This window comes from Wyeomyia smithii, chromosome 2 (genome assembly GCF_029784165.1).
Source record: "Wyeomyia smithii strain HCP4-BCI-WySm-NY-G18 chromosome 2, ASM2978416v1, whole genome shotgun sequence".
NCBI classification, from domain to species: Eukaryota; Metazoa; Arthropoda; class Insecta; order Diptera; family Culicidae; genus Wyeomyia; species Wyeomyia smithii.
The window spans coordinates 235,608,782-235,622,136 of NC_073695.1; the positions used below are offsets into that span (position 1 = coordinate 235,608,782).

The window sequence follows — 13,355 nt, forward strand, 5'->3', positions numbered from 1 at the left end:
GGAACGGCCGATTTGGGAAAAGTTGGACTTTTATTTAAGGGAAATAGTTGCTCTAAGTTTTGCTAAAGATGGCACCCCTCTGGTCCCCTCCACGTTTTCGTGAGACGCAATATGTCTGTGTTTTTTTCTAATATTTCAAACAAATTGAACAAACACTGGGAATTTTCATACGTATTAATTGCTCCATGTATCAAATCATGTCAGATGGATGAAATATGATATATAAGAGCGACTTTTGGAGTTTCTAAATTATTTCAGTACAGAATCACAAAACTACGTATCTTCATAAAAGTTCAAATAAGAAAATCGTTTTTAAAATTTTAAGCTCTACATTTTTGAAGTAAGGTTTCCTGAATCAATATGCGATGAAATATTTATTTTAGGATGCAAATATTTTGAGAAAAACGAGTTTAAATTCACTAAAGTACGTATTTTCACGGAAACCTGATTTCCTCAGTCTCCCACAGTAGGTTTAAACTTGGCTTTTCAATTTTCAAGTTCTATATTTCTAGAGTAACGTCTTCTGAATCCAAAGATGCTGAAAGATTTATTCTAGCATGCACAGATTTAGAGAAAAACGAATTTAAATTCACTAAAGTACGAGTTCTTATGAAAACTTGATTTTCTCCAAATCTGTGCATGCTAGAATAAATCTTTCAGCATCTTTGGATTCAGAAGACGTTACTCTAGAAATATAGAACTTGAAAATTGAAGAGCTAAGTTGAAACCGTGGGAGGCTGGGAAAATCAGGTTTCCATGAAAATACGTACACTGGTGAATTTAAACTGGTTTTTCTCAAAATGTTTGCATGCCAAAATAAATTTTTCACCACGTATGGATTCAGGAGATCTTACCGCAAAAATGTAGAGCTTAAAATTTGAACAACGGTTTTGTTTTTTGATTTTTTATAAAAATACGTAGTTTTGTGAATTCGTACTGAAATAATTTAGAAACTCCAAAATTCACTCTTACATAATATATTTCATCCACCTGACATAATTTGATGGAGCAATGAAAATTCCCAGTGTTTCTGTTTGAAAAATTTGAAAAAAAAAACACAGACATATTTGCGTCTCACAGAAACGGAGAATGGTCCAGAGGGGTGGCACCTTTACCAAAACTTAGAGCAACTATTCCCCTTGAATAAAATTCCAAGTTTTCCCAAATCGGCCGTTCCAGTGCTGAGAACGAGCATTTTCAAAAAACAAGTTTCGTCCCGGGTCTTACGGGTTAACCTTTATTGACATTTTCGACCATTTTTTGCCATTTTTAAACGTTTATGATATTTTTAGCCGTCTCTGCCATTTTTGACCGTTTTTGTTATTTTTGGTATACACCAAAGTCGCTTTTTACGCGGGGGATACATGCCGCGTAAAAAAACCGCGTAAGTTCCGGAATCCGCGTAAAAAAAACGAGTAAATTCCGAAATCCGCGTAAAAAAAACCGCGTAAATTCCGGAATCCGCGTAAAAAACCTGCGTTTATTCTGCAATCCGAGTGAGGAGGAACCGAAATCCGCGCAAAAAAAAAAATCCGCGTAAATTCCGGAATCCGCGTAAAAAACGCGTAAATTCCGGTATCCGCGTAAAAAAAGCCGCGTAAAAAGAAACCCGCGTAAAAAGAAACCCGCGTAAAAGCTACCTTAGTGTAATTGACTCTTGCAATTTTTATGCCATTTTTCAACTGTCTTTGCCATTTGTTACCGTTTTTGAAATTATCAAACGTTTTCAGTATTTTTGGAATTATTGGCTCTTGACATTTTTGAAATTTTTTACAAATTTTGGCATTTTACCCGTTTTTTGATACTTTTGACCGTTTTTGACGTTTTGGACATTTTTGACCGTTTTGCCATCTGTTCACTAGGCATTTTTGAAATTTTTAACAAATTTTGACACTATTGATATATTGCGAAATATTCCCAATATTCAATATAACAAAGTATTTATCGTTGCATTCTTGGACACCCCTCTCTTTATATCTTAGCTCATTGACGTTAACTTATCGTTGGAGGGTTGTCAATAGACAGGTAAACGATAAATATAACAACCAATATCGAAAAATCATTATCATTGAAATATTTTTCGTGAAAATAAAAGTGTCTAGCCTCTAGAATTTTGACATTTTTTACCGTTTTTGACATTTTTGACAATTTTTGTTATTTTTGACCGTTTCTGATATTTTTGAAATTTTTCACCTTTGACCGTTTTGACATTTTTGGCATTATTGACTATTGACATTTTTTACATATTACACAAATTTTAACATTTTGACAGTTTTTCATATTGTTTACCTTTTTTAACAAAATATTCGACCGGTCTTTGCTATTTTTGACATTTTTAACAAATTTTGCCTCTTTTGACATTCATTACCGTTTTTGCCATTTTTGACCGTTTTTAACATATTCGACATTTTGACTTTTTGGGCAATTTTGCCATTATATACATTTTTAACAAATTTTGCCTCTTTTGACATTTATTACCGTTTTTGCCATTTTTGACCGTTTTTAACATATTCGTCATTTTGACTTTTTGGGCAATTTTGCCATTTTCGACCTTTTTTGACATTGTTGAATTTTCGACATTTTTGACCTTATTGACATTATTGACATTATTGACATTATTGACATTATTGACATTATTGACATTATTGACATTATTGACATTATTGACATTATTGACATTATTGACATTATTGACATTATTGACATTATTGCCATTATTGACATTATTGACATTATTGACATTATTGACATTATTGACATTATTGACATTATTGACATTATTGACATTTTTGACCTTATTGACATTATTGACCTTATTGACCTTATTGACATTATTGATATTATTGACGTTATTGACATCATTGATATTATTGACATTGTTAACATGACATGACACTTTTGACATTCAAATATGATAAATTTAGTTCCATAGCCAGCAGAATCGATTTGTAAACCTCTTGTTTTTTCTCATTCTAAACTTTCCTCGTTCCCACCAATCAGGAAGACATGGTCTGTCTGTCCTGCACGGCAACCGGCGAACGAGTCTGCCTGGCGGCCGAAGGGTTCGGCAATCGGCACTGCTTTCTCGAGAACATAGCGGACAAGAACATCCCACCGGACCTGTCGCAATGTGTGTTCGTCATCGAGCAGGCGCTCTCGGTTCGTGCTCTGCAGGAGCTGGTCACGGCTGCCGGCTCAGAAACCGTAAGTAATTCTCCATTGGGTAATTAGTATAACATAAGATAGCCCTGAAGACATGCCATGATGTGTTCAGCGATGGCCGTAGGGAAAACAAAATACCAGGATTGTGTAATACTTAACCCTCTAGTGCTCAAGTTAATTTCTAGATGGGCTTCGGTAAAATCACTATGGATCATTATAAACACTTTTTAAGTATTTATTGAAGCTTTTTAGAGGTTCGACTGAAGTCTGCCAAATGGCGGCATTGGGCACTAGAGGGTTAAACGAAACACGCTGCAATGCACACATTGAGTAATGAAAAATTCAACACCTGCACAAAAAAATTTGGTAATAATGCTCTTAGCAGACAATTAAATGATGTTTCACATAAAAAAGTTTTCTTTGCCCAAATCTGATATCAAACTAAAACAATACTTTCACTCAATAAAAAATAATAACGAGCTTCAAAAGTAAAATTCACATTAAACCACGGATATCCGTACACATCACGATAATGTTGCGCACGCCATACTGCAGACATAAACAAAGCAAAAACGAGCCCTTGAATGTACAAGATACAGTTTCGAAGACATACAAACTTTACTGAGGCGTTGTATTTTGAATTTTTGTTATGATTAACAAAATCCCTTGTCCTCGTTCTGTTACCTGTTCCAGTGTTCCCATAATTTTTCCAAGTTTTATGTCTGTGTTTTGCGTTTTGACAGCTCTTTTTATATCGTTATCGATTATCAACTGTGTGTGGAATCAATCAGTCATACAAATGTCGATGCATTTTGTAAAGCGGCCTAGGCAGGACGGGTTTTTCTAGCGGATAAATACAAAATTTCTGTAGAACGGTTAACATGGTGATAGTTTTTTTTTTTGTTTAGGTTAAAGAACAACACGACGGAAATGTTTGTTACTGTCTATTCATATTCTTAGATTAGCAATGTGGCGTAACTGTAAATGTAAACAATCCCAGCAAAAGTTGCCTGTTACTCTCTTCATTTGACATGTTAACATTCTTTGTTTCATAAATTTTAGGTTCAGAATAAAGTCTGATTCCTTCTTCTGGCATTTGCAGTTACACCGTATTCTTTTTGCAAATGCAAAACTGTAGTAGATACCATCAAAACAGTTGAACATCATCTGCCAAACATTTCATCCAGCACAACACTTTCTGGCTTCTTCTCTCTCTTTCTGTCAATTTCAGGGAAATGATTCGGTAGTAAGTAAAACTTCGCACTGACGGTGCAGATTTCATCCCGCAAAGAATTGAGCAAGCGAACCCGAATGGTTTTCAGTGTCGTTTAACTTTTGGCAATTGGCTGGCATTAACGTATGGTTTTATTTATTATTTAATTTCTGTCTTCCTTCTCTGCTCGTTCTGTCATTATGAGTTAGTTTTCCTCCCTATTCCTTTTGATGTATGATTTATTGTTCGATTTTTCTTTCTAAATTTCACTTCTTTTCTATTTACTGTTATAATTTATCTTATTTTTGTGCTCGAGTTTCTTCTTTATCTTCGGCGGAATGAAAAAAAAAAATGTTGAACACTACCACGAAACCACTTGTAAACCAAACAACAATACCTGCTTTGGATGACTTCTAACATTGAATGCATACAAGTTTTCTCTCTCGAACAAGAATGCAAAAAAGTGTGCCACTAAACTGCCCCTGCTTACATAGTTGACGTAAGAGCCAAAATGTCCAAATTGCACTTTTTCGTTGATTCAGCTTCCTGTCCCTAAGATACATACACTACAAACAAAAAGAAAACCATTTCGTTCTGAAACTTTTGAGAAATATTGGAAAAACGTTTTGGCGTAACTGCCAATTGGTTGCAAAAACTGGCGTCACTCCATACAAGTTGCAATTGTTTATGTTAAGTCGTTTTATTCAACTGTCTAACTACTGTCTGTTTGTCTAAGTTAAGTCGTTTAATTCGACAAATATTCCATGGAAAGGGGTAAAGGGGAAAGTGGGATTGAATAATTGTATTGTATATTAATATTTTTCACAAAACACTCAGCCTCAGGAAGGTGTAAAGTCACCGTGTCCTTTCCCCCTACCAGTGGATATTTGCATCAGATGAAATAATTAAATCGTGTGTATATATTACGGTGGGTAAACTTAATCGATTTGCCAGAACGTTTTTAAGGTTCTATTTGGGGCCCCAAACAATCCTGACACTACCGGAAGTGGATTGATCGATAGCTCTCTAGAAAGAAACATGCGCAAAAGTTTTCCTATACTAATTTCCATACAAATTTATGTACATGCATATGTAATGCACCAATCAGAGGCACAAGTAATCCATAGCCGGCAGGTTTAGCATTGTCTGAGGGCCTAAATTGAACCAAAGAAAAACTTTGTCCTGGCTCTGTGCTGTCAAGTTTGCATTTTTCCATGTAACGATTACTCCCCTTAGCGTAAATGTAAGTCTTTATGCATGTGTTTGTATGTGTGTTTGTATGTGTGTTTGTATGTGTGTTTGTATGTGTGTTTGTGCGTGTTTATCTAATTGAAACTGCCGATGGACAATAGCTGACGTTTGACCGAAACACGATTGATAAAACTGAATCAACTGCGAGGCAGAGTAGAAAGTAGTCAAGTTTTTACGCCAAGCTATGCGAACAATCTGCGAGAAAAACATGTTTATTCGCATAAACTGGCGTAGCGGTTTTTCTGGATCAATTACCACGGGCCGACTCGTATAATCCATGGGGCCTCTTTTCAAACATCAATCTTCATAAAATTGACAGACTATTTTGTTGAAATTGTATCTCAATATAATGATTTGGGTTAAAATAACAAAAACGCGTTTTTCTCGCGATAATGGTGTTGGTTGTTACGTCAACTATGTAAACAGGGGCAGTAAAGCACTGCAGGATGACCGTGGCAGTGATGTCCTTGACTTCCTGTACAGGCTAATTCCAAGCAGTGAAGGACAATGTAGCTCACAGTTACCACTTGCTATCATCCAATCTATACAATGAATTGACACGCTGCTCCATACGGCAAAATAACGACCGACGTAGTCTCGCGGGCATCATAAATCGCACTCACGCGAAGCACGAAGCATCTGTTCAATACCTACATTTTATCTACAGGAGCCTTATCCGACCGTTTCACTATATATGGAAATCGCACTCGCATTGATTGCAAGCTTATTTATTTATCCTATTTTACTTACGCTTATTGTCGACATTGGCTAATAAAATTTTAATCGTGCTAATAGGCTGTTCCTAAACCTAATGAATAAACCATAGTTCTCAAAAAAAACTAGAAATGTGGCATATGTTGAAAACACACATTTTTAATGAAGTTTTGGTTGATTTTTTAAGAATCGTGATAGTTCGATATAAAGGAACATTTAAAACTCAAATACCAAGAGCTCGCGCACAAAGAATCATAAATATCTGTGAACAGTTAGTATCCAATTTACAAATTCCATTCATGAACTATGTGCGAAAAAGCTATCCACAGAACAGAAAAAAACATGCTTTAGAAGCCAAGCTTTCTATGTCATCCTGTATCCTACCTAATACTGCTGTTAGCCGCGAATCACTGCTCACAACTTTTCTTTTAAATATAAAAAAGAATAAAAATTGTAGCTCACCCAAGCTTCTATCGGCATCCACAGCTCTAACTCGTTCTGCCAATAAAACCCTAGCCATTCTGGTCCACAGTAACTATACCACAATCAGCAAGCAAATCAATGACAGATAGGAGAAAAAAACATCACGCAAAGTCCCACTGTCCCACTAGGCAGTAAAGCAAGCATATACCGTGACAGTCTGGTTTTGTTTCAATATCCGCCTCAACGTATGAATGGAAAGTGGTCGGAAGCATGCAACCACTAACTGCCAAGTTTGTTCTTCTGTTTCTTTTTCTTTTTTTCCTCCTTCTCTACCCGTGCGCTTTCAGCGAAGGAAAACACGAATCCTTGCACACCGCCGCCGTACGCGGTAACATTTTCAGACACGATCTGCCCCTAAACAGCAATGCAACGTGACACTAATTCGAATGAATGCAACTTGAAATGCGCGCCAAGCCAACGGAAAATATTCGCAATTTAGCATGGGTGTCTTGTACCGTGTAGAATAGAAGCCAACTTAATCGGAATGTTTTAACCCAGATTTGACCAAATATCAATAATAATAATACGTAATAATCAATACGATGGAGTTTGTAACCGCTTAATGGATGTAGCTTCTACTATCTACTAATTCACAACTATTTGTTGACTTGTTTTTATCCCTAACGCGCGTCACCTAGGGTAAAGGAACTGGTTCCGGCCATCGAACTCTGCTGTACGGTAATGCAATCCTACTGCGCCACAACAACAGCGATATGGTGAGTATGTTTTGATAGTTAGAAACCACGCTGCACAAGTCGTAAATTGTAAATTATAAACTTATTTCAGGATTAAATTTTAACTAGAAGCTGCAATCCTCTTTAGTTACAGTTTTCATTATCATTCAGCGCTAAGCATTTAGAAAGCATTTAGTGGTAACCGAATGAATTTCGAAATGGAGTCACGGTTCAGCAAGATTTATCGAGATTATCTTATAAGATAATGGCTAAAACAAGCAGAAGAAAATTTATAGTAGTTAGACAACGCGTCGCCTCACTTATCGTCATGTGCAGAGTTCTCTTCTGCTTCTGCAACGTGCTACATTCTAAGGTAGTGGTCGTTTTATATGCCGGCAATAACATTAGCTATAAAATGCAACTGCTGCAATTATGTATAATATCAAATCCAAACTGCTATTTCGGCAGCTCAATTATGTTTCAATTGATTCGAATTGATTTATAGCGATAATTTTCGATTAAATTTCAGTATCATTTCTGATATCTGTTAGCTTTTTTCAGCACTTTATAGACAAAGCAAATCCATGGTGCTACATACTGATTCGGAACATGACCTTCTGTTTATTTATACACAGACTTTGCATTCGACTGTTTAGTGTACAGGACAATTGCGGGGCTAACGCTATACGATCCTTGACCATTATGTCAGATGGTCAAATATTTGACCATTAGACAAAGAGTGTACTACAGGCTTAAAAATACTCAGCGAAAGAGAGAGACAAAAAGAACATAAATTTGGCAACTGGTTTTTATAAGTCAGAATTGCCAGATTGCCACTCCAAGCATAGTTGTCTCATGTACTACACAAACCTTATGTACGCTGGAACAATTATGCCTGGAACGGCAGTAGATCTCTTCTTGAAAAGCAATATTGACTAACTTTTACATTCGACTCTTAAGACGTCCACCACAAAAAACATGGAGGTTGTTTATGTTTAATTTTACACACTTTCACCACAATTGATCAGGAATCACTGGAATAATAAAATTCTGAGCATTTTTAATTTATTTTTTAGCAATAGAGAAAAATGATCGAATCAAAACAATTACTTTCTTGATTGTACCTGATTGCAGTACCCGCTAATGATTGTTGTTAGGATCGGAGGAAAACACGTGTGTTATTTGCTTAGTTCATATTTATTCTTATTCACATCAAATTTGGAAAAGTAAAAGCCCAGACACAATGGATACGTTTGCTTTGCGTTGACGTTAATTTGACAGGAAATGTATGGGCTAACTGTCAAATTGCCGCAAACGTATCCGTTGTACTGTTTGCAATGCAGTGTTGCCAATAAAGCAAAACGACATGACATATCTCGCTAAACATGTGAAAAGGGCCCATGTGCCATATGTAAACAAGCCACAATTTCACGTTTTTCAATGAATACAAGCTTACTCTACTCGTACAAATAAGATTTTTTGATAAAGAGTGAATTCTTTTATCAATAAATCTTATTGGTTGGGTTGGATTTCGCTTGTATTGATCAAAAAACGAGAAAATTTGGCTTGTTTACATCAGACCCATGTCACGGCGACTGTTTCCTGGAGCCGCCGCCGATGATGATGGCGCTACTGTTAATGATATGTTCTTAAGCTCCGTTCATTGTGCCGCATAGGCTGTTGCACGTTTTTTTTTGCGTGAAAAGTTCTAATGAATACATATCAATATGAATATTGAATTTATGGTCCAGAACGTGTTGAAACATGTCTGGACATATTCATTTATGTCCTGCACAACATCTAGAGAACTAACGAAACAAAAAAAAACGTTCTTCGCTTTTTACATTTCTACACACCACTTGCAGCAAAAGCTGATCTCGCATGAACGAAGCTTAATCGGCTGTTTCGAAAGCACTGACAGCCTTTTGACGTAAAATCGAGCCAGAGAGCCAGAGAAAATTGGCTTCAAGTAAAATGTATGGGAATGACGTTCGTGACATGGATGTGGTTTACATATGGCACATGGGCCCTTTTCACATGTTTGGCGAGATCTCGCCAAACATGTAAAAAGGGCCCATGTGCCATATGTAAACAAGCCAAATTTTCTCGTTTTTTGATTAATACAAGCGAAATCTGCCCTTATAAATAAGCTTTATTGATAAAAGAATTTACTCTTAATCAAACAATCTCATTTGTACGGGTAGATTAAGCTTGTATTTATTGAAAAACGTGAAATTGTGGCTTGTTTACATATGGCACATGGGCCCTTTTCACATGTTTGGCGAGAGATATCTCTTTTGTTTTACTGAAAGATCATTGATCTCTCCTCGTAAGACCTACAGCAAATTGTCGTCGAAACACTAAACGCGCGTTCTCTACCATTCTGGTCGTCTCTCTGGTTCCGACGCAGATGCTGGATGGGTCAACGTACCGTTGCACACTGGGAAAAAACGGACCCAAATTCCCACTCAATTAATGCCGCTGAGCTGGCAACCTGAAATATAGCATTTCTTATGTAAAATTGGTCAATAAATCGATTGGTGATAGTTTCATACTGTGCAGGGCACGGGAAAAGGCCTATATTCTCAAAAATACGCAGAAATAGGGTGAAAGGGGCAAAATAGACCATTTTCCGTGCCCTGCACGATATGAAACCATTACCAATCGATTTATTGACCAATTTCACATAATAAATGCTATATTTCAGGTTGTTAATCCTACGGCGATTATTTAGTGGGAATGTGGGTTCCGGTTTTTCCACTGAAAAATCGCCGCTAGACTGTCAACCTGAAATGTAGCTTTTTTATGTAAAATTGGTCATTTTTTGACCAATTTCACTAAAGGAATGCTATATTTCAGGTTGCCAGCTCAGCGGCAATAATTTAGTGGGAATATGGGTCCGTTTTTTTCCCAGTGTGCGTTGGGTGTGGGCTCAGCTGCCGGTTTACTTCGAGTTTGAACTTCATTTGCTGACCTTAAAATCAACGGCTTGACGTAGGGCGTGTTGCGTTTGTACACATGTTCATCCAATCCGATGTCAACCGACGATTCCTTGGCACCAACTCTCTTATCCTTGTTATCCATTACTTGGCACTTGAGGATCCAGTCCTTCTAACGAAATTTTCTGTCGTCCACCAAATCCGGCTGAATATGTGGTATTAGATCATGGAATCGAAGATTAGCTCGGCCGGTGGCTGTCGTCGAGTGAGGTGTGATAGAGTACATGTAGACTATGCTGCCAGCCAAAATGGTCATCTCGAATTTCAAAAAAAAAAAACCCTATACAAAATGTAATAAAACTTACGAGTCCCAGAGAGTCGATTTTTGCAAATAAAATTTTTTTCCAGATGACACCAATTTTCGACGTTTCATGCGTTTTTAAGTCATTTGACATCAAAAAAAAATTTCAAAAACCGAGATTTCCGTCTCGTGCCGGAGATCTCATACTCTTGAGAGCAAACCAAAGCGTTCCAAAACTTGCTTACTTTATGTCTACAGTAGGGCAGTAGTGTTTTGACACTTTTTCCAAGTTTTTCAACCTAATGTAGGAACTCATATAACTCAATAATTTTTACGTATTTTACGTGAATATGTATGCAACCTTCATGAATTTTTTGAATTCATTTGGAAACAAGAAAAAGTTTTATATAAAAAAAGTCAAAAAGTTGTTTGTTGGGTCCGGCTGGGAGCTACTTCTGTTTTATTAAATGAAAATAGTCAATGCTTGAGAAATTTAAAAAATCGATAGAAATCTGTACAAAAAAGCATTTTTACTAAATGACTAAACTAAATTATTTTTTCCCCAAAAGATGACCCTTTGTAGTATTATTTAGCTGACGTTACGTTAGGTGGGCTGTGAATAAACCCGGTTTCGAATCATTATTCTATTTTGCTGGCGACACTGGCTTAGAAGCCACCGATCTGTATATCACTGAAAGAAATCGACACGACATTATAAAGTGTTTCGCACTTGAATTCGCCCTACTGGTCCAAACATATGGAATTCACATGCGAAACACTTTAGAACTATTTACCGTGCAACACCTCATTTTCAAAAAGAAAACACTCTCAATTCATGTGTTATGATATATAGATACAATGTGTTTGGATATCGAATCCTCAATGAATGTTGACAGAACTTCTAATGATTTTCTTCCTATATTAAAATGAAAATAGTTCAAAATGCAAATATAACATTTCTTCTATTAAGATGAAGTGACAAATTATAATAATATATAATTATATTATACAATGTAATTAATTCATACCCAATGCCTCCGCTGACCTGTTTCCCTTGAGCATTTGATATAAAAATTACCGGCATTTACGCAGTCGCTGTTGCATCTTTAGGGGAAAATAGTGTCCCGTGTGTGTGACCGCAGCTCCTCAACAGGCTATAAACACATACATAAGACATACGTAACACTGGCGTTTTTTCTGGTACACGTTGCCCCATAGTACTCTGTACCTCGCCCTGTCAAACTGCTCGATAAATAATGAACAAAATGAATTTTCTTTTTCTCGGCCTTATCGAGCCCCAAAGAAAATCCCATAAGGAACTGTCGAAAAGTTATTTACAAAATCAATGCAGCATTTTTCGAGTAGGAACGAGACAAATGCAGGGCTGCGCAGGAACACTGCCTTCAAAAACAACTCAAACAGAGGTTTTTTTTTACAGAGGTTGGTACTCTCGAGTAGTTCATTTTGTACCAACTTTTTTGGAAGATTTCTTCCTGAGTGTTACGTATGTCTTATGTATGTGCTATAAATCAAGACGTTAATGTAGCCAAATATTTGTTAGCAGAAAGCATTTACCTTGATAACAAAAACAGTTTTTCCTTCCTGCCGCATAAGTGTTATGGAATCGTATTTTTCCAGCAACTGCAAAATAGCTGTACTATCGCTTGGATCATCTTGGGAATCTACAATAAACAAAAATAAGACTAGAGTTCGATTATTTTACGGAATATAAACCACTTACCTTGCACAAATTTACGGATGTAGTCTGGAAAATCTTCGAACTCTAAAGCCGTATGGCCAGAGCCGGATTTACGATTGTGGGGGCCCGGGGCCCAGTTTACAGCGGGGGCCCCAGAATAAAACAAACCCGTTTTTTTATCGTACGAGTTAAAAACACGTATTTGTCATTGGAAAGTTACCAAAAATTTGCTAGAATTTTTTCTTACGAGTTTTTTTTTTGCAGAGAACTTATTGATTGAATAATCAACATTCAGCTCCTTCAGAATATTGTACTCTCAACTTAACAATGCTAAGTTTGACAGCCTTTCACTCTTCATAGTCGTACGCAACCTATTTTCAATCAGTTTCATCTTCGATAAAGACCTTTCTCCAGTTGCGTTCGAGATCATTAGGCTCAAATAAATAAATGTATGCAACTGCTCGAAATCCGGAATTTTTTTCTTGATATCTGAAAAATAAAAACCTACCGCAATTCGAAAAAAATGCGATCCGCAAGCAAAAATTTGCACACAATTTGAAAAAGACTGCGCAAATATAAGGCTACACTGGCAATAATCTACAGAAACTAGGAAAAACTACACACTTCTGCAGGTCAATAAAATCTGCACACGGACTCTGAAAATCTGCATTTTGCAACGCAAATCTAGTATCCCTGATTCGGACAGGTAAACTTATTTTCGGAATCAACAGCAATGTATTAAAAAAACTTGTGGATTATTTTCTTTCCTGCTTGATCTCCCATGCGCGCTGGTTCGATTCAAATGGTGTGTTAATGTGTGTCATTCCAAGAGAATCGAAGGTGAAATCTTATGGATGTAATTGTGATATTGGCGCTCGCGAAAAAATAACACTGAAGGAAAGTTTCAGATTGAAATGGT

General features: G+C 36.6%; 1 protein-coding gene across 38 annotated transcripts in view; it reads left to right on the top strand.

Moving 5' to 3' along the window:
• The window catches only part of LOC129721659 (ryanodine receptor), a 93,724-nt gene that overhangs the window by 30,696 nt on the left and 49,673 nt on the right, over positions 1 to 13,355 (top strand). For 25 of the 38 annotated variants that reach the window (XM_055674462.1, XM_055674466.1, XM_055674456.1 and 22 more), the window contains 3 exons: positions 3,001 to 3,204; positions 4,394 to 4,408; positions 7,462 to 7,539. In XM_055674462.1, coding sequence (XP_055530437.1) covers positions 3,001 to 3,204; positions 4,394 to 4,408; positions 7,462 to 7,539 — 297 coding nt within the window. The remainder of the gene's footprint in view (positions 1 to 3,000; positions 3,205 to 4,393; positions 4,409 to 7,461; positions 7,540 to 13,355) is intronic. The other 13 variants (XM_055674471.1, XM_055674493.1, XM_055674495.1 and 10 more) reach the window with 1 other exon arrangement.